General features: G+C 37.2%; 1 protein-coding gene across 1 annotated transcript in view; it reads right to left on the reverse strand.

Moving 5' to 3' along the window:
* The window catches only part of ADAM10 (ADAM metallopeptidase domain 10), a 50,007-nt gene that overhangs the window by 26,341 nt on the left and 1,810 nt on the right, over positions 1–21,856 (reverse strand). Inside the window, 1 exon segment of the mRNA XM_074837536.1 lies at positions 11,602–11,752. Coding sequence (XP_074693637.1) covers positions 11,602–11,752 — 151 coding nt within the window.

Genomic DNA, 21,856 nt, shown 5'->3' on the forward strand with positions numbered 1-21,856 from the left:
AGCACTGTGAAGCAGAAGAGATAGCAAATATCAGCTTATTTTACTTCACTGCCAACATTTCAGTAATGTAAATGAAGTGTAGGTGAGCTAATTACTATTTCAACTGAAACTCAAAAAATAAGATGGGCAACAACATTTCATTAAAAAAATACTTAAACTGGTAGTTACATGCACAACTACGTAAACAGCTCACTGAATGATCTTGTTCAAATTACAGCATTCTTTGATACAAATCCTACTGCTTATCTTTATATGAAACATACTCGATTTTCTTTGTACAAAAACAAAAGTTTGGTTCAGTGAAGTCAAGCAACGTAACTGAAGTGTTTTAAAATGCCTGACACGAATTCATACCTGTGACAACCGTCAGCTTGCTTCAGAATTTCATTTGGTATTCTCTTAAATTTTGTATAAACACATTGTGCAAATACAGATCAGTGAAGTTATTGAAACTTCAGTCATTCCAATTTTACTCTTGATTTTCTTCCTATATTTTTTCTCTTTCTGCACAATCACGAAATTGAAGGAATGTTATAGTTATGTCACCAATTTGTTACACAAAAAGTAACTCGATAAGTTGACATCTGTCAGATTCTTCATCTAAAAAAGTGACCAGTCTCTCAGTATAGACAGTATAGACAGTATACTATCTGGCAGAGTTGACCTTCCATAGTGAAAGCTAGTATCCATTTGTGCTAACAGCACAATAGCCAAAACAAGTAAGTGCCACAGTGAGCCGATTAAATCTAATTCATTTTTAGTACAGCTGAAGCATATACAAAATATATCTTCAGTCTTCACTTGTATATTAAATGACACTACAGTTCTAAGTCTTTTGAAACAACTGTACATTAAGATGCACAATTCAAGACCACAGAGAAAAAGCCATACCTACACTTAAAATCTGGTAAAGGCTCTAGCGACTCATGTTCACTATTCTGTAACACAAATACACACCAGCTAGCAGTAGCTATCCGGATAGAAAGGTATGTTTTATGCTAGAAAGCTAGTATTTCTAATATCACGTAGAGACAAAAAATAAGAATTCTTCTTTAAGTTACTCTTTACTAGCTCTGTAAAACTGCCTTTCGCTAACACAGAGGTTCACGAGGATCAGGAGATAACATGAAGAAGCAACCCAGAAAAACACTGTAGGACAGATTGCTACAAGATTATGCAATACATTTTTAGAAAAGTATTTCAAATACAAAATAACACAGGTGTGTTTCACAGTAACAAGCCTCTGACCATTTGATTTCTTAATTTCGTTAAACTATTAGATAACCTGATCATCTCACACCTGGTTTTGAACAGGCATTTTCTTGGTCATTCAAACATGCTTGAAGGCAAAAAGATTATCTGTCTGGACTGTTCACCCTTTTAATAATGAAAAATGAAGTGACCAATCTTCCTTTAGTACTCCCCACCAAAAATGGGAGGGGGAAAGAGAGGCAACTGGGGGGGTGGTGGTGGTCAGGGGTAGTGGGAAACAAGCATTCATTTGTTTCTACTTCCAAGAATTAACAACATTAACAAATCACCAAACTTTAAACAATCATAAAACCTCACGTATCACATGAAACCTACAGTAAAGAAAGTAAATTCCACTTTTGTATCTATGCAGAGACATCTTAATGCACTACTTACAAGTATCAATAAAATGAACTGCACTGAAAAGGTGGGGAGACTCCAGATTGCAACGACTGATTCAAACAAATGGATAGTTGGCAGGGACACCTAAAGTTCAGTATCTCAGCCAATATAGAAGTTGTTCTAATATTTACTCTAAATTTCTTCAAAGCCAGTATTTCTTCCCCTTTCTTGAAAGGAATATAAGCTAGTCCCTCTCATTCTCAAAATTATCTCAAAGAGAATCTATCTCATTTTTCTTCCCTGGCTTAAATCCAGTAACTTCATGTATTCTTCTGAGGGGAGACGACTCCAGAGAAGTTCAAAAAATTTGTCTGCATTATTCCTGAATACAGTTTCTAAAACTAGCCACAATGGAAGAAATAAGAAGCTTCAAATACGCCTTTTGGTAATTACCATTTCTACAGCATGCATGGAGTTCTCTGTGCCAGCACCTATATCAATGTAAACTAAGCTATTCTCTAGTCTGGCTACACAGCAGGCAGAGGATTAACTATTTCCAGAAAAATAATGCTTCTTTTATTTACACACTTACTATCTTGAATAAGGCATTTCCCAGCAGTAGTGGTCTCAAATAGGATTAAACTAATTAAGACCAAGTTTTCACCTTAATTATTTGTTGCTGCTTCCGTCTTACACGTATCTGAAAACTGATATGGTAACAGGCTGTAAGTTGGTTACTGTACGGTTGCTCATTTGCTTGAAGACAGAATTTTTGGTAAAACTGTTTACATTGTTATATCATCTGCTTTGATAATAAAATACATCTTAATCATTAATGGCAGTACCTTAAAGACTATCAAGAGGTAGATTTTTATTTCAAATTAGCTTACCTCAGGGAGGGTGTGTCAGATTTGCAAGTATGTAACATAGCAACTCAGTGATAATTGAAGAAAAAAATCCTTGTGAACACCATGCTTAGCTAAAACCCAGTAATTTCCCACAGACTCGAGTTAACGTCAATCCTATGCTCTAATCACAGAGCAAGTACTTAAAGAGAAAAAAGCTGTGTGTATATACTGACAGCACTTGGTAAAACAAACATAAAGGTGTACATGTAAGAGTTAATGCTTAATCTACTATTCCATTTCTTTTTAGTATGTGTTACCTTCTAAGATCGGTGAGTTTGCCATGATGGAATGTCCAATATTTTGGGACACTGACAGCAAGTCTGCAGACTTCCAAAGATGGCAGAAAGAGCTATTATCAGTGGTACACAAAAGGGCACTTGGTGCTTTCCCTTTCCTACCTCTCTTCAGTCAAACTGCTGTAACTAGTGGCAGCCTGAGCACACAGAATTACTCAGTGAACAGATGAGTTGTTTTTTTTTTTAAACAAAGGAAGGATGTAGGAGTTACTCCACAGCTGGAAGAAGTGGCTGGGAAAAGGAAACAGAAGGTGATGGGTTGGTAGCAGTATGGAACATGACTCCAGTACACGAAGAGTCCATTTAGGTTCATATTCTTTTCTTCTCAGTAGAAACCAGAAAAATCTTTGCAGATGTGTCTCCATGAGCCTGCTCACAAGTGAGGATCTAGAAGATACTACTCTGCTTGAGGTGCAACTCTTTTATCCTTACTTTCCCCATTTAAGAACTGAAAGACTCTTCTCTGAAAAATGGAAAGGGGTCTATAAACGGAAGGGGAGAATAATTTGAGTCCTTCTTGTTAACTGCTTCCACATGTGGCATCTCAAAATCTAAGCCTGGTTCCCACAGACTGTCAGACTCATTCTAACCCCGAATGATATTAAATAGAAGACAGCTTAACAATTTAATGCTGTGTTTAGACTGCTTGCAAGCTAAGTCCATCACACTTATGGACATCATTATTTTTTACACTGTTTACACTTACTAGTAAATCCATATAACATATTCCATCATCTTTTAACTGACAATTCATATGGTCCTGGTACTGACACTAAAGAAAACATATCTTTGAAACAGCACATGAAAGGGTCTCCAGGTTTCCATTATCCACCTAGATGCAGATAGAGGGTATCACCCTCTAGTAAGTATTTATCTGAAAACCAATCTCCACAGCATTGCAAAGCTCAGCAATCCCTGCTAGAATGCCTGCAGCTTATATTTGTTTTCCATCAACACCTCTGAAGTGGCACTTGTGATTGTTCAGAGATTTCTTTCCCAACCTTCAGAAGTCAGACTTGTTAAGCTTGTTATTCTGGAACACAATTGAGGATGCAGCCTTCATCCTAAACAATTTGCCACTGATTATTCGTAATATACATAGCTTCGAACACCTAAGCTAGCTCAGGTAACAGAAACCACCCAAGCAGGATTACAAGTAGCTACATGTTGGCTAATTTACACTCTAAGAAAGTCAGTGAAGTATCTCTCTGTCCTGAAGAGTATGGTGTACAGATTTTTTAAGAGCAGGATAGTCTTTACCCAGCGCTGATTTTTTTTTTCATTTCAGTAAAACTTCTTTGGGAAGTTAAGTGCAGATTCTGCCACTTGGTTTCCTGTTTATCCAAAATAACCTTTCCATTTGTATTTACATGAAGTTGAATATTTATATGCAGTGCCATGTTCTAACATCATTTGAGAACATAAGATCAAAAAAAGAAAACAGGTAAAGATGTACTAGAATAAAATCACAAGGCATCAAAGTTACTACATGAATTCAAACTAAGAAACTAGTTTAGAAAGACACTTTCTTAGTGAAGCAGACATAGAAAGACAAGAAATCTGCTAGCTGAGCACATAGGAAACATTTGTTTTAACATGGCTTTCTGAGAACATGGCCATGTTTACTAAAGTTTGTTGGCCAAGGAGCAAAGTTCTAAACCATTAATACCAATTTTACTGGTATGGCTGGGAAACCCTGTACCTCAGCTGGGCAGTCTCACTAGTCTGATGCCACTGTACCAGGCGTTCCCTAGACAAACCTGAGTGAAACTGAATCTTCTTTCCTGAGGGCTACACATATTCCAGCTCACTGTATTTAAACTCATAAAATGCAAGACATTTAACCCAGAGATCAGCCTCTAAAATATTTTTTAGATTTTTTTTTTTTTAAAAAATGAGTAAGGACTCAGGTTCCTGCTTCCCAATTCTGCAAGGTAAAATTTACCTACAAAACTGAAGAATGGTCACAGAGCACTGAATAAAGCTGAAAAGACTACAGTAAGAACTAAAGAGATTCTTATTTTTTTCTTTTTAAATTCAGGACAATATAAAATTAGTTGTAAGTGAACCTTGTCACTTATATGAATTATTTTCATGAATTTTACTAAGTCTCACAGAAGCTAACCAGTCAGTCCTATTTTGATGACCACTAAAACAACCTATTTAAGAAATTACTCTGTTCAAGTGCACACGGAACTGAGGAACAGATAAATTTTCAGATTAGTCCAGTAACAGTGAATCCGCTTTAAGTTCTGACAGATTCACAGAATGTAGAAGACAAAGCCACTTCATGAATTGAGTGCTATGTTGCATGCAAAATTACAGAAGTATTTAAAAATTAAATGCCATTTTAAAAAAATCTAGTGTTTAATAAAAAACTGAAGGTGACAATATAAAGTCCTCTTTAATCCAAGAGTAACTAGCTCGGTTACTTCAGTCCACCTCAGACAGCATGGCAGCATGCTGAGAACATTACCTTTGAAATTCAACATATCAAATACAATTTCTGTGCAGGTAGCCTCCTTTGTTTTCATAACCTACTCGAATACAGTCAACAACTATCTTATTTAAACAAAACATTTAACAGCTCCAACTAATGAAGACAATACAAAGGATTAGATTACTATAGAACCAAGAATAAAAAAACCCTCATACTTAAGAACTCTCAAATTTTGTGGTCCACTCCTGCCATTCACGACTGTACCAGAAAGCTCAACTAATGTATGACTGATAGCCGTTCAAAATAATGAAAATTAATGAAAAAGATACTGCACAAAAAATCAGTATTAAATCAATCAACAAACACTGCTTCACAAATATGCCTTGCCAAATGGTGCAGGAAGCACAGATTAAGACTCAAAGCCACACAACTTCACAATACAACAGCTCTCATTATAGAAGCTCCTCTTCTCAATGCAAAACACTGTAAAAAGTAGTATTTAAGAAGCAAACATCTTTGAACTTTTTGCCAAACTGGGTGACAGTTAAAACATTTTCACCTAGCAGCTGAATCACATGGTCACTCTGCAACATATTGTAGCTTTACACAGAGTTTTCTTAATAATAAAGACACTGTAGAAACTTTGCTCACAAACTACAGGAAAAAAGTTACATGCAGTAACATGCAGTACCCTACTAGTAGCAGTATTGAGACTGATGCAGTTTTTTCCAGCTGCTTATTGATCAAACACTACTCTCAGCACTTTGACGTAACCAGGCAAAACAGCCTTAAGTGGAAGCTTGCCTTACGGCATCTTCCTGACTCCTGGCACCCAGTGTCACCTTTGAAAGAACCGATAGGCACTTTAGCTGTCAAGTTATTTGAAGTAATAATGACCACATCTTGGTGTCCACTGGACTCACCACATTAGGCAGATGCATACTATTCACCTTTTTATATAGAACCATGAAGACAAAAATTCTTCTCCTTCACTCCCCATACAAACCCAAAAAGGATAGGATAGTAAGATTATTCTAAACTCCCTTCCCTCCAAAAACCACCTATCATTGTACTTGTAATGTTACAGAGCAGAGCTGGATGCATGCTCCTTCGGATACAGAGGGGTATGCCCTCATAGTGACACAGAATGGTAAGCAAGAACATTCTGGTGAATAAGAAAACAAGAGAAGGAAAATGCCTAATGGTCACCAAGGATCACTACAAATGACCAGTATCACTGATTTTTAATGCAGTGGAAGCAAAGCTTGCGTTTCATATTTAATCAGAAGGTATTCAAGTTTCTGACTATCATAATGCAAGCCTCTACAAGCGTATACGCAGACTGATCTGAAAATATGATTCGTAGTCCACATTTTGGAGCACAGTAGAAGAAAGTAAGTACTTCGAGTCCAGACGAACTGTATAAGGTGGGGGAGGCTGAAGAACATGTTACTCCAGTCGCACCAACTGACATAACGATCTAATATTGACATGAGTTTAACGCTGTATTCAGCTAGTTTTTAAGATTGGAATACACTGGTCTAAAAGAATCTGGACTTAGCAGCCATGACTTGTAAGCCCAAATTAAAACATGGAGAAGCATTTTTATTAGTGAAGCCCGTATTTTTAAACTCTCAGGTTTTATAGAACAACCTAACAATATTCAGCAAGTGACTGCTTTAATATTCACAAGCATAACCACATGAAAGGTCTTTTTATTTGAATGGCTTACAAAGAAGTCATGTTGCAAGCATTTCCAGTAACAGTTTTCCTATTATAAAGACCATGTATAGACCATATATTCCAACAAGCATATCTGAACTTAACAGGTTTTTCTAAAAAAAGTTAAAAATTTTAGGTAAAAATCTAAGGAAAACTGCAGCTAAATTGCAAAACATCTGAAAAGTTGTCAATATATCTTTTAATTTAGTAATAAGCAAGTGTTACCAAGTACCACTTAAAAATTCAGCTGTTCACTCAAGTTGCATAGGCAACTTTCCCTAGCAAGAGTCATCAACTAATCCAAGAGAAAGAGTGGAAGTGGGTGTGGATGGGTGATTAACAGGACAAATTAAGAAGAAAATTAGAAAGCGTAAGTTATTAGGAATGCATTAAGTAAAGAGTTGACTGGCAGTACAGTTAAACACTATAATGTAGTTCCTTTATTCTGAATGCATCAGGATCTCAGGAATTCAGTTTTCTCATTAGGTAAAAAGTTATAGTTCAGAGAACATCAGATATCACAAGTTTTTCAAGATCTGTCCTCAAAATGAAATCACTATGAATGAAGTATCCAGTATATTTCTCGACATTCTACAGTTGATAGGAATTCAGTTTAAGACATTCTATGATTAATATATTACAATGTTTATTGCAATAAAAGTAAAGAAACCAACTTTCCAACTTCTCTGCATGGGAATGGTTGTGCTCAGTAAGTTAACAAGTGCAAGTGCACATTTTGTGACTAAGGATATAAAATGCAGTAGCAGTTTTAGTGATGTCCCAACTTAATTTTCAAAATTACTGGCATTACCTTGACACGCAGAAGAAAGTTATGCCATATTAAATACCTTCACTGCATCTCAAGCCTGTGCCAAAAGCATTGTTCTTCTACGAAATCATTCCATATATTTTGGGGTTTTTTTTTGTTTCGGTTCTCTTTTGGGGGGTGGGGGCGAGGGAAAGGGTTGTGTAGTGGGCCCAAAAGCTATTTTATACCAGGAACTTAGCTGGTTAATATTAACGCTGTGCATTCATTATCCTCCCTGGACTCAAAGGGCACCTTAAATTAACTCACACTAAAACACTCAATATAAACAAGCAGGTAGAAGTCCAGGATTGTTTTAAAACTTCATATTCATTCCAATTTGAAGCATTTTAGAAATGAGCATATTTTGCACCACTGGTAAAGCAATAATTTTAACTCACCTAAACTCCATGGTTTATGATTCAAAAGAATTAATAGGTATGCACAGCTTAGTTTTATTACATCTGCCATAACAAGTTGTATTTTGGATTACCCAACAAGAAAAGTTTTGAAAAATTTATGTTCTTAACAGTATATTGTGTAGCACTTAAGTTTCAGATGAAGGTTAAACAAGTCAGGGTTTCTCAAGGATGGCATGTTATACACCCATTTGTAGAACTACCGAGTCTGGCGTGAAAAAAAAGGTAGCTTTGGTTTTAATTCCATCATTACAGTATCTATTTCATTATTAAACATTTATTATAGCCCATGGCTAAACGGATATTTTAACTTGGTGTAAATATTTAAACTTTGGTTTTATTTTTTCATTTTTCAACAAAATGGCACTATGAAATACAGTTCTTAAATCCAAACAGCCTACTGAAAAGAACAGATGTTACTTACACAATCACAAAATACTTGTAGCTGCCAGCTATTTTCTGGACAATGAAACTAAGTTTGATGAAAGCTAATCTGGTATATGTCAGCACTGCCACTGCAAAGGGTAGTATTGCATCTTCCCTCTCATCACTTCTGCTTATTTCTGCACCACTTCTTCCTACAGCAGGTTTGCTTATAGACTGAATTGAGTGACAAATGAATCTCGCTGAAAAATAACTAGCCAAATCGCCTCCCCATCTTGACCTGTTGGCCACATGACCAACAGATGCTTCCTCTGGCACAAATGGAAAGTTTATAAAGTTCAAACTGGTAGCTGAGATACAGCACAAGAGCTTCATTTGCTGTTTCCAGCAGTGAATGGCAGTAAATACTAGGACAGCTTTTCCCATTGTTTCCCAGCTACAGAAGACAGCCATTTCCTCAGAAGCCAACTCAAACCAGAAGATTATCATTTCAGTACTCCTGTATTCAGTATCTTTATTAAGTTAAGGAGAAGCAAGTTGGACAGCTGTATGCCAATAAACCACTACACCTGGACAAAGTCTCAACTAACCATTTGGTATAAAGCCATTCAAAAAATCAGGTTTACATGTTCAGAATCTCAAACCCCATGTTGACCTGACTGCCTTTAAGTTTTATCACCTGTATTTAAATAAAACAGCACTTTAAGAGTCCATGGGCTAAATCTGAATGGCTTAAGCATTTTGCAAAAGCTTTATTTCCTACCTTAGACCAAAGTAGTTAGATTATTTGATAGAAAGGTTTTAAGGTTGCCATCTTCAGTGATGACAAACATCACTTAGAGTTATTCACAATAAACTAGCTGCAACTACAGGAAGGCAATCCTATTTGTACAATTTTTCAAACTGCTATACACCTTCAAAGCTACTAAATAGACTGTATGAAGTAAAACAATTCACTTGATGCTAATTCATATTTAAAGAAAAAAGTATTTTGTAAGAACACAGACCAATTAACAGGAATTTGTGGACTAAACTTACAGCCTGTCAACTACCCTCTCTTTGGCAGGAAGTGTTAGATGTGTCACAGAGAACTACCAAAATCCTAAAACATGGACTGGTTTGACCTTATAGCACGTTTCCATTCAGCCTCCTCAGTTAATGATTGATTTGTGCCTCGGAGCATAGGGATTTAGAATCAATTCCACATATAAAACACCAACACTTTCCTTCATGAGTAATAGTAGCTGTTAGCAAAATCTTTATAAACCTTTGTCTGAGGTCTGGTGTGACTAAGATCCATGAAGTAGGAGAGAAAATCTTTTTTTAGATGTCATTATTGTAGGTACGGTTAACATTTTTATATGATAAAGATTCTCAGCCTACCTTATTTATTAACACAGATAGAATGCACAGGCTAAGCTAACAGCTCTGTTTTACAGAAGAGTATTATGGGATCTTTACCAGTGACAAGATGATCCTGCTCAAGTGGACTGAAAGGTGGACTGCTCCCAAAAAGAATGGTCTCATCCTCCCTCCATCGGCCTTCCAAATCATACTGAATTTTTTTTTTTTCCCAAATAATTTTCAGCTGGATCAGTTCCCAGATCCTATTCCCCTGCATGGGTTTAAGCCTACTAGTGCTAGCACCAAGATGATGCTGGGAATGCGGTCAGGCCTGTTCCTCTCTGCAGCAGTACACAATCTGGTAATCCTAAATTAACCAGCAAAAGCATAGCTTAAGAGCGGCAGCATCAGACAAAGTAAACTTCACTGTCTTGCAACCTTACTGGAGATTTAATTTAAAAGCAGAAAGGTTTACAATATGAGAAGCCTCTGAACATTCTACTTTGCAGTCTTATTAGAACGATTTAATAGCAAAGACTAGAGGTGGCCTGTGAACCCACAGCAGAGACAGCAGAAGTATAACTCTTCTTTAAATAACAGAATTCCCTGGCCTGAAAAATCACACCCAAAAACGTGGTTTCAAGACCAGGACTTCAAATCCAGGATTTGGGTTGCAGTTCTACAGCAGTGACCAATACAACCCTAATGCTAATCTTTTGGGAACACGCACTGAAATTCAGCCATTACGCCACACACCTCCAGCCGCCACTCTTCGTTCCCTGAAGAAATCAAAAGCTGGCACAGAAGCGGAACACTTACTCATAAAACAATATACCACACCCAGATCTAGAAGACCTGGTTTTACTTTTGCTCTGTCAAATTTCCTGTGTTTCTACATACGGCTAGCAATTATTTATCAAGTTCTGATTACTTAAATTGTAACAGAAATAATTAGAAAAGCAAGGGCATTACATACACATTAAGACAGTGGTGCTGCAAAGAAGTGAGTCAAAGAAACAAAGATACAGACACAAATATTTTCACTCTCTCCCTGCTTCTCCTCAGTTATACAAAAAGCAGGCAATTCTAAGTACAAAGAGATCTTCCCAAGTGAAACCTACAAATTATACTTCAGTTGCTCACACTGAATATCAGACTTTTGTACTGCATCTTACAATCACATGTTAAATGCAAGGCAAAGCAAGTCTTGTAACAGCAATTATGTTTTTCCCATGTCAAGTAACTGCTAAATTTCACAATAGAACAGAAAACACATGACACCATTACACATGAAACATAACACTTTTTGGGCCTATTTTGTAGTTTCAAATGCAATTTGAAATTTCCTTTCTCAATTAAATCTCCTCAGGCAGTTTGGCATAATTTTTGCCAAAAAATATGCCAAAGCTGCATTACAAGCTCAGAATCAACTACCATTCTGTTCCCAGTATGATTCCATTGTTTAATCTTCAAAGTGCATTAATAGTTACCACCAGAAGTTTGAATGAGTGATTACAAGCAACAATTTTACACTTATACTGAACATCAGAGCAAGTACTTCACAGATACTGTAAGCACTGCATTTTAGTGTATTCTAGTCTGGTGACTGTATTTCACCATTTACCTTTTCACTACAATTAAAACACATATATGAATATTTAAAACCAATACCTTTTAAAATATCACTAACCTTCCATGAGCATGAAAATCTAAGCGCAAGAACTGATCTTCATGTGATACTGCTCTTTTGGCACGCTGGTGTTTTTGGTGTAACAAATCCACATCATAAGACAATCCTTCATAATGTCTAATGTACTTATTTAGAGGATTTCCATACTGACCTGAAAAGATAAAAAAGTAAGGTTTAGCATGTCTGAGAAATTACTAAGTTACAACCACACTATAAGATATGGCAGATCTGTGGTGCAAAACAGCTGGTGATGGGGACACAAATTCCACATAATATGCATTTTAGCTTGCTTTTTTCCTCCCTTGTACACTTCAGATTCACTCTACTCTGGTCCCACAGACCGACTGCACACTTGCAGTTAAGTGTGTTAGGTCAACCTTGTAAGGCATCTTCCACTTTAATTCCAATCAAGATGAGCACAGTTCATTTACTCCAGAACTACTCCACAATGCAAAGTACATCATTGTAGACAGAAACGCCTGAGAGATGTTTCAGAAATGCACTCCCGATCCAAACACGAAAAGTGCAACAGGTTAACATGTTGCTTTTGGTTCCCTAGAAGAACTGTACTTTCAGTTTCACTCTGCACTCATGACACTGAAGCATTTGCTCAGAATGTTTATTTCCACATTACAAATATCCAGAAAATTAAGAACAAACCATGCCACCTAGCAACACAACATTCTGGACCACATGGAAAAGTTTTTATTAAAGATGTACCTCCAAAGACATAGATTCAGTTCGGTCTATTTTGGACACTTCCTTCTAAGGTAATATTTCCGAACCACATTAAAAATGCATGTCAGAAAATGAGCAAAGATTTTGGTACTACCATCCTGATGGGGAAAGGGACATGCAGAACTGACTAGAGGCAATAGCATTTGAGAGCTCTTCATAGATCTATAATATGCATACAGAGGACCACCATATCAGCTCTGTATTTACACTAGACATTTTACTGTAGCACAGTATTTTTCACTCCAAAGTTAGCATTAGTAGGTCAATAACAGGATAGAGAACTCCTTGTGCTGCCCAGACACCTGTCAGATATACTGCTGAGATGAACAACCAACAGGCCAGTAATCATAAGACTGTAAAGAAGTTAACATAGCATTATTTTCCTCCAGACAAGAGGCCAGTGTATGCATTACAGGCATTCGGTTAATTCCAATTTTGGTCACTTCTTCAAGTAAGTACACAGTTTCCAGCCAGGATTCACCTTCTTACTAGTTAATATATCCTAAGCAATCACTGAAACGTATGCACAATAAATTAACAGTATGGCACATATTTCATGAAAAGTATATTCTCATACCTTGACCACCAACCACCAAGGTCTCCATCACCTGCCTCTGCATATTCAACACTGATACTCTTCACAAGTCTTACCACACTTTTATATCAAACACCAGCACTACAACACTATGCATGAAAAATGTTTCATCTACCTGCCAGAAGTAAACACAGATGTTGTGGAAAGAATTATTAAAATGAAGTGATTCAGTAAGTCGGAGACCATAAAAGACACAAGTTCCAACACTAGAAAATAACTTAAAGATGTAGAAAAACCAAAGCAAAACACAACTTGTGGAGCAAACCAGTGGATCTGTGCAATGGAGGCAGTACACAATATGTTTTACATACACAGTGAGAAACTGTTTAAAAACAGTTTCTATTTAAAACATCAATCATAGGGAATTAATTTAGATACCTATATCTAGAATCTACAGACAAGAGTGAGATCATTTCAGTGGTTCTGGTATCAAAGCCAGATTATACATGACTCAAATGATGTCATGTTTTTCGATGTACTAAACATTACAGCCAAAGCATTAAAGATATTACATGATGTATGTTTCAAAACTCACAGGACTAATTACATGTTTTGATACATAACTTAGTAGCTAGCACAAAAACATTCACTGTTTGAAACAAAAGCTTGCAGTATTCTTCTAACCGATCTATGCAAAAAACATACAATCAATTCTTTTCTCTTATAACTCCATAGAAGCATCTGTTTCTGAAGAACAAATCAACTATTCATTACAAAAACTACTTTGTGTATCAAATCACTCAAAGGTAAGCATCATCTCTTACATTGTTATTATGCAAAAAGTCAAGCTTTCTTTTAAGCAGTCTGCAACAGGAATATATTGCCAAATGTATTTGTAGAAGGAATGTTTCAGCACTGTGTTTAGTAAAAATTTCTGTACAAGTTCTTCCCTACATATCCCCTTTGATAAAGTATATTCCAAAGCTTTAGAAGGTGTTTCAGTGAACTGTATGTTTTTTATGGAAACAAGTTGGCCCTTTTTAGTTCATTGAGATGCAATGTGATGATACAAACTGAGTGCAGTAAATGTATCATCATTTTTGCTAGCTGCAACACATCATCTTTCACAAAAATGACACACAAATTCAACTGTCAACCACTTCATTTACGAGAAGATAGACCTGACATAAAACCTGAGTTGTCTATTGAAAGCTGAGGTATCCAAACACAATCTTTACTACACTAAGAATAAGAAATTAGAATACAGAACATGCAAGCTGCTGGTTTTCCAGTTCCAGGTTGATCCAGTAATCTTCAAACATCCTCATGAACAATGTCAGATTTGTTTCCATGTCACAGGAGCTGCATTTCATAGTACTTACTACTACATTCTGAAAGTTGGGCAACCACAATCAGTGGTACAACATTATGCACCAGTTTCTGCTTCAAGGATGTATAAACCTTTTCTTTCTCATTTTCTGTTCTGTTACTTTTTTCACTGTATGTTGTTCTTGGGTATGCAAGTGTTTTCCCCATTGTTTCTGGCTTGTCACCTAGCTTCAAAGCCCTCCTTCCTTAACCTCCCCCTTAAGGAAGGGAACAAACTATTCCATTTCTGATTGATTTTAAGAACCTGACTTGGGCTATCATCTTTTTTTTCCTGAAGAAATATCGAAGTGTAGCATTTGAGAGATCAGATAGAAAGTAAAATCTCCACCTTTTGCCAGAATTCTTAATTCTGCAAGAAAAAGCAGGATCTCATAATCAGTTTAACCTCAGACCAACCGAAATGTGAAAATTCTTCAAGAGATTTCATGCAATATTGTGCTGGTTTTGGGTGGGGTACAGTTCATTTTCTTCAGAGTAGCTAGCATGGGGCTGTGTTTTGGATTTGTGCTGGAAACAGTGTTGATAACCCAGGGATGTATGAGTTCCTGCTGAGCAGGGCTTACACAGCGTCAAGGCCTTTGCTGCTGCTCACACCTCCCCACCAGCGAGGAGGCTGGGGGTGCACGAGGAGCTGGGAGGGGACACAGCCGGGACAGCTGCCCCCAGCTGACCCCAGGGATGTTCCAGACCATATGGCGTCATGCTCAGCATAGAGAGCTGGGGGAAGAAGGAGGAAGGGGGGGATGTTGGGAGTGACGGCGTTTGTCTGCCCAAGTCACCGTTACGTGTGATGGAGCCCTGCTGTCCTGGAGGTGGCTGGACACCTGCCTGCCCATGGGAAGTGCTCAATGAATTCCTTGGTTTGCTCTGCTTGTGTGCATGGCTTTTGCTTTACTGTTAAACTGTCTTTATCTCAACCCATGAATTTTCTCAGTTTTACCCTTCTGATTCTCTCCCCCATCCCACTGTGGGGGGAGTGAGTGAGCAGCTGCCTGGTGCTTAGTTGCCAGCTGGAGTTAAACCACAACAAATATTCTTCTTCCAATATCTATACCAACAAGGGCCAGGAAGGCCCAATGAGATAAGTGTATCCCAAAGCTTTGCCTCAGTAGTGTTACATTTTCACAAAGAAAAATATCTGTTATTGTACTAAGAATACAGTTTTTGTAAGCAAAAATGCACATTTACCTTTCCCTGTATTTATTGTCATGAGGTCTGCTTTAAATTAATACCACAGGTTTCTCACTGCCTGTTTCTTTTCAAGAGATTAGAATGTCTGATCACTAGTAAGCTCAATGACCAACACGAAAGATGACTAAGTAAATTAATACCTCCAAATGCGTCACTTGCATTCAACAGCAATGTGCACAAGATGATACTGCCATATCTTTTTAAAATTCAAGTAATCATATACTGCAGATAAACTGCATTCAAATTTCCTCACAGTACCGCAGGCTTCTGCAAATGTTGACTCTTTATTGTTGACTGCAAATACAGTTCAATACCAAAATTTGATTCTAATTTCCTCTCAGTCTCAAAATACAAGTCCATTCTCATTCAGCTTTCCAGAAACCTCTTAGGTGTCATAAACATTTATAAAATGTGTGATTTAAGCAAGTCTACAGGAATTTAAATTCAAATAAGACACAGGATGAATCCACAGTTTCAGTATCTAGCATGAAGAATTCTGAGGATGAAGGATGTTGTCCTGTCTAATGTTTCCCTAAACACTTCCAATATAATCCCACAAAATGAAGTAGAAACACCTCCTATGGCCCAAGAACTTCTATAAACCAAACAAGATCATCCTGAGCCGACTTGACTACAGGTACATGCTTTCCAATTTCAGGTGTATGACCCAAAAGTGTCAACATTAAAGAAAACAAGCTTCAAAATTAACTGATATAAGCTAAAACTTAGCTAAAATTACAATTTTAAAACTAATCTGCATCTAGAATATGATACTAATAACTCACTTAAACTTTAGAAAACTAAGGACTTAGTACTCTGCAGAATGTTTAAACTTCTGTGCTCCACAACCCCAAGACTATTTAACAAGTTAAATTACCTTCAACTTTTCTGTGGTAGGAGGCCTCTAATAATGCATTGCTTAAATTGTTAGAGGTCATTTTTGTCTCAGTATTGCACAGTACTCTTTGAACAGCTTCAGGCACCTAGAAGAAGTTTTAAAGCATAACAACTTACTGAAGACCCAATAACACTTTGCACCTGAACCAGGTCTCAAGACTATGTGGAAAGCTCTGAGACTGCACTCAACTGAGTCACAAACCATAGTGTTTAACTACTGTGGCAAGACAGTAAGACCACTGACATTAAATAGCCTTATAACTGTTCTCTCTGCTATGCAAAAGCAGAGAGGGTTTTAATAAAATCCCCTTTTCTTAACCAAAACATACACACTTTCTGTGCTCACACAGAGAAACAATGCCATTTCTCTTCCCTGTCTCCAAAACTTAAAAAACTCCTTATGTTTTAAGTACTCTCACAGCGAATACTTAACACAAACACTTGCTGCTCTCCTCTTGCTAAACCAAAGCAGCTGCACATCACCTAGAGAATATGCCATTTCATACTTTTCTCTTCAGACAGGGTTGAAATCAAGGCTTCAAAACGAACATTTACTTTCACTTCCAGAGGCATGTATAACATTAACACTGTTATAGCACTGTAAGGCTGCAACAGATAGGCAATCTCCTTCTAGCAAAACGAGCTACATACGAAGCGATTATCTGCTTCACAAAGGTAGCTTAATAAGTAACTCAGCCTTGGTAACACAGGAATTTACAGGATCCCGTGGCAAAAGTTTGTTAAACTGTAAAGAAGACTACAGTGAGGTGCATGAGGCACGTACAAGTGCTAGGTCCACTTTTTGTAATTAGAAGATTTGGCATTAAAAAGTAAGAAGTCCAATCATTGAATCTGAGGTTAAAGCACCCCAAGAAATTGTTACAATAACACACACACAAATCTCAACCTCTGTGATAAACTACTGTCATTATTTTGTTGTCATTGAAAAACTAGTTGGTTTGGTTTTTTTAATAGAGACTGCAAGACAAAGATCTTTCAAAGAGGGATATGATCAGAAAGCCTACAGTAAGGAACACTGAACCATGAGCATCTAGATATACTTTAAGGGAGCTGCTCTACAAATTTCATGTGTCATGTTGCCACCAACCAAACATCAAAGACAGCATGATGCCTTTCCAGGCAACCTAGTGGGATAAGCCAATGTTATACTTCATCTAAACGCTAAGATAGTGGGCAGGAACCCTTCAGGATACAGATATCCCAGAGCAACAACGGGATGGCTTTTGAACCTGACGGGATAGTCTTCTAAAGACTTGCTAAACTAGATGTGGCATCTCCTACCACAAAAACCCTGCAGGAATGAAGCTTTATTCTCATGGCCTCAGAACTAAATACAAGGAAGGGCTTTAAACAGAATTAGAGCATTTAGGCAAATGTCTCAAGGTGACAGTCCCTGTGAAAGATTTTTGTGTATGAAGGTCTACAGCTCTTCAGCAACCCTGGAGTTTTAAAAAAATATCTACAGTTGTCATTCTGAACAGACACAAACCCCACCGAACGGGTAGAGAGTCTCAGGCATACATTCTCGCCTTCTAACTAAGCTTATGCAAATGTGCAGTGAAGGCAGTCCAAGATTATTACCCTTTCACTAAGGTTTATGTTAAAACTAATATAGCACCTAGGGATATGGTGTAGATGAGAATGGTCAGCGTTAGGTTAACGGTTGGACTAGATGATCTTCAAGGTCTTTTCCAACCTAGATGATTCTGCGATTCTGTAAATGTAAAATGTAAATGTAAAATGTATCACCCATGAGATTTTAGCTATAAGCCTCCTGGCACACCTTGAGCAGCTATGCAACAATTGCTTGGTGGTCTATGCTTAAACGATTTGCTGTTCAGTTTCTTCATCATAGTTATTTTCCCACAGAAGACTATGAAGACTTCCCACCCCCAGACAAAACCTTCCCAGTCTGTGGGAGTGAAGCAGTACCCAGAGCAGAGGAAGTGAGCTAGGGAATACTTAAGCCAATTGGATATACAGAAGTCCACAGGATCAGATGGGATGCATCCAAGAGTGATGAGGATGCTGGCTGATGCCATTTCAAGGCTTTCTGTAACCTTTTTGAAACATTATGGTGATGAAGGGGGGGGATCCTGACAACTGGAAGAGAAATGTCATCCCTACCTTCAAGGAGGAGATCTACAGGCTAGTCAGACTAACCTCAGTAGCTGGGAAGATTATGAAGGAAATCCTTATAGAGGTTAGCTTCATGCACATGAAGACGACTGGTAATAAACAGTTCTGAGATTTTACCAGTGTAAACATAAACATCTATTAAATTTAAATATATCATGGTAAAAGATGACAACATTTAACTTCAATGCATGCACTGTTCTAAAAGATGTTTATATTAAACCACTCAGATTCTTGCATGACAAAGGCAAATAGTCCAAATACAACTCAGATTTGTTTATGGGGAAAAAAAGCACAGATTTTGACTTAACAGACTATCAGAAACTGTTCAGCAGCCAGGCTAACTTATCTGACAACTTTTACTGCAAGTGTCATCACTGATTTACAGATCTGAAATGCCAGCTTATGATAAGTATCTTTAAGAGAATTATTATTATAATTTTGAGACAATCAAAGCAAGTTGTACTTCTTCAAGCTGTTTTCAATGTAGTTTATTTCTCTTAAAAAATGTTTCCTTTACATGGGGTATCAAAGACTGTATATAGCATTCAGATTTAGCATGTCTGTGCTTAAGTATATTGAAAGCCAGTAATTCTGCCATATACCTCCTGGCTTGAATTTCACTGAAGAGTTTATTCAGGCTGTACCTTCGTAACTGCCAGCAGAAGGGCAGGTCCTGCTGCCCTTTTCATCCATTCTGTTTCTATTCTTCCCTTGCGCTAGTACTAAAACGAATTCAATTGAAAAAATATACTTTCTCTTCTGGTCAAGTTAGTTTTTAGTAAAAGAAAAACATGAAACCAAGAAGTCAAGGCAGGATCATGTCCCTCCACTGAAAACTCACATTTAGGGCACAGTTGGACAGTCCAGCACCACCAGTGTAAGCAGTACACAGATGCCTGCTTCCTTTTTTTTTTTAAACCCTCTTCCTCTCCACCCTGTGTGAGTCCCAGCTCTTCCTCCTCACTGGTCTGGGGTCTGCACAATAAACCAATGGAAGCTACATGTCTGGCAGGAAATGATTAATCTATTTTGTTTGAATTAGCAGGTTGAATTGACTCCTCCTGCCATCAAACACAAGAAGCAGCAAAGGAGAGGTGGGAATGCATGGCCAGGGCAAGACCAGACAGCAGTAACTCATTACAGTGGCTCTGCCATACTGCCAACCGAACTCTTAGATCCTTTTAAAAGCGAAAATAAACTGCAGTTTTAGGCTTTGGGGCAATGGTATTTCAAAGTTACTAACTAAACACCTGATTTTATTTACTTTTAATTACCATGGGCATTTCTGAAACAACCATCTGACAGCTGCCTTTACCAGATACTGTCTCATCCAGCCATATAAAGTTCGTAATGTTTTTATTTTAAACCCCAGCTAAACGCTGGAGGCTGAGTGCCATGTTAATGAAGGCTAGTATTCTTCTCAATTTATAGCAAGGATGCAAACTAAATCACTCAGATGCCGATAGCTCATAAATGCCTTACCACAACTCCCCCATGTGTCCAGAAAAAAACAGAGTATCTCCCCTGCTCACTGGGAAATAGGTAGTTCAATATCCAGCAGCACAAGACACCAGGATACAACTTGGAAGTCCCAGCAACATAGAAGAGTGTGTTGTACCAGTGAAAACAAACAATTTATCATAGATTTGCAATGATGTTCAGCATCCAATCAGTCTAGCCAAAGCATGATCACTCTTGTTAAATCCAAGCTTTTTTGGGGTCTCATTAGTTCTCTTTTCCATATTTTCCGTTCCCCTTCCCTCCCTTTTTTTTTTTAAATGACCGTCAGGTAGGAGAGGTTCTAACAGTTATTTCCATTCCTAGAAGAACATAATTTTGTACAGATAATTAAGTACTGTAATATACCTGCATGCATCTTCATCACATGCAACAAAGCATGCTACTAAAAGCTGCAAATAATATTGTCCAAACTAGAGTACTACTTTATAGATGTCAAAACTATTAACAGCACCAGACAGTGAATAGATAACTTAAGCCAAGCAATTTCAAGGGTACTGGGGAAAAACACCGAGTTTCACTTTTTTTAAAAGAATTCTTAAAATTCAAGCACATATATCTTATCCTCTAGTATATAGTATACACTTGAGATAAATTCTACCTTTCCCCAATTAAAAAAAAAAAAAAAAGATTGGCATGGCTTTTCCTTCTCACACTGTTGAAACTGTATTCAAACTGACCTACTGGAGCACCTTGTTTTATGAAGGTCAAACTCATTCAGTGGTCGCAAAGAAAGAAAAACTTCTAAGAGCGCCCTAAAAGTGATCTAATACCAAAACCTGATCAAGCATGTGTTTCAGGGCCTATCAGACCAAATTACCAATAACTCGTCTGGTTTTGATAAACCGTACAGACAGTTATAAAGCAGCATAATACAGACACTGTGGTACACTTCATTAATGCAGCAACACTAGTGATTGATTTTGATTGCATTCCCTTTACCTAATTTTAAGAATATACACTAAAGAAAATACATGGTTTATTTGAGGAAAAAGATTAGTGAAATCTGTTTTGCTTGAAAAATGTAAGTTCCACTGTACCTTAATATTTTAAAACGTTGATTTTGTGATTCATACTTAACTGTGAACTAAAGTTACAATTGGTTCTGTTAATTTATAATATACCTTATAACTAAAGACAGTAACACTAAAGTATGGTATACAGGCACAAAGCCTTGCATAATTATGAAAGAAGAGTTCAAACTCAAGTATTCTGTAAAAATATTCCAATCTTAGACTCAACATACAGAAGAGCATTTTTTAAAGTGCAGATTAATGGAACTAAAAAATTACTATTTAATACCTATGTGGCTTAAAACTAGAGAAGTTTACAGGTAAGTGTAACTTGCTCCAAGATTTGTGTAACATTAATGAGCACAAGATGCACTGTACACAAATGAAACACAGGTAAATTGTTGGTTTTTTTCAGTTGTTTCCAGGTTGCGCTGCTCTCACAATAACATCGTTAAGAAGCATGAACTGGCCCTTTTTCACACTAGAAGAAAAGCATGCAAGTGAAGAATTCTATTTTTCAGTAAATAAAAACATTTGCAGTACTTAAGAAACTCTAGAAATGTGAACACAAAACCCAGAAAATCCCAATATTAAGAAGTAATTTTAATTCAACATAGTTATGATAAATCCTTCATAATTATGTTGAGACTTTTAACAAAGAAGTTTCATAGGATATTTTGGAGATGTGCATCGGCCATTATTTCTATGTTTCTATCCAGCATTATTAATCTTTCTTTAAAGATTTACCTGTAGTGCTAAACACCCAAAGACACACGCTTCTGCTACCTGCTAGTGAGGTGTGCTTCCTAGTGCC

This window comes from Strix aluco, chromosome 12 (genome assembly GCF_031877795.1).
Source record: "Strix aluco isolate bStrAlu1 chromosome 12, bStrAlu1.hap1, whole genome shotgun sequence".
Classification (NCBI taxonomy): Eukaryota; Metazoa; Chordata; class Aves; order Strigiformes; family Strigidae; genus Strix; species Strix aluco.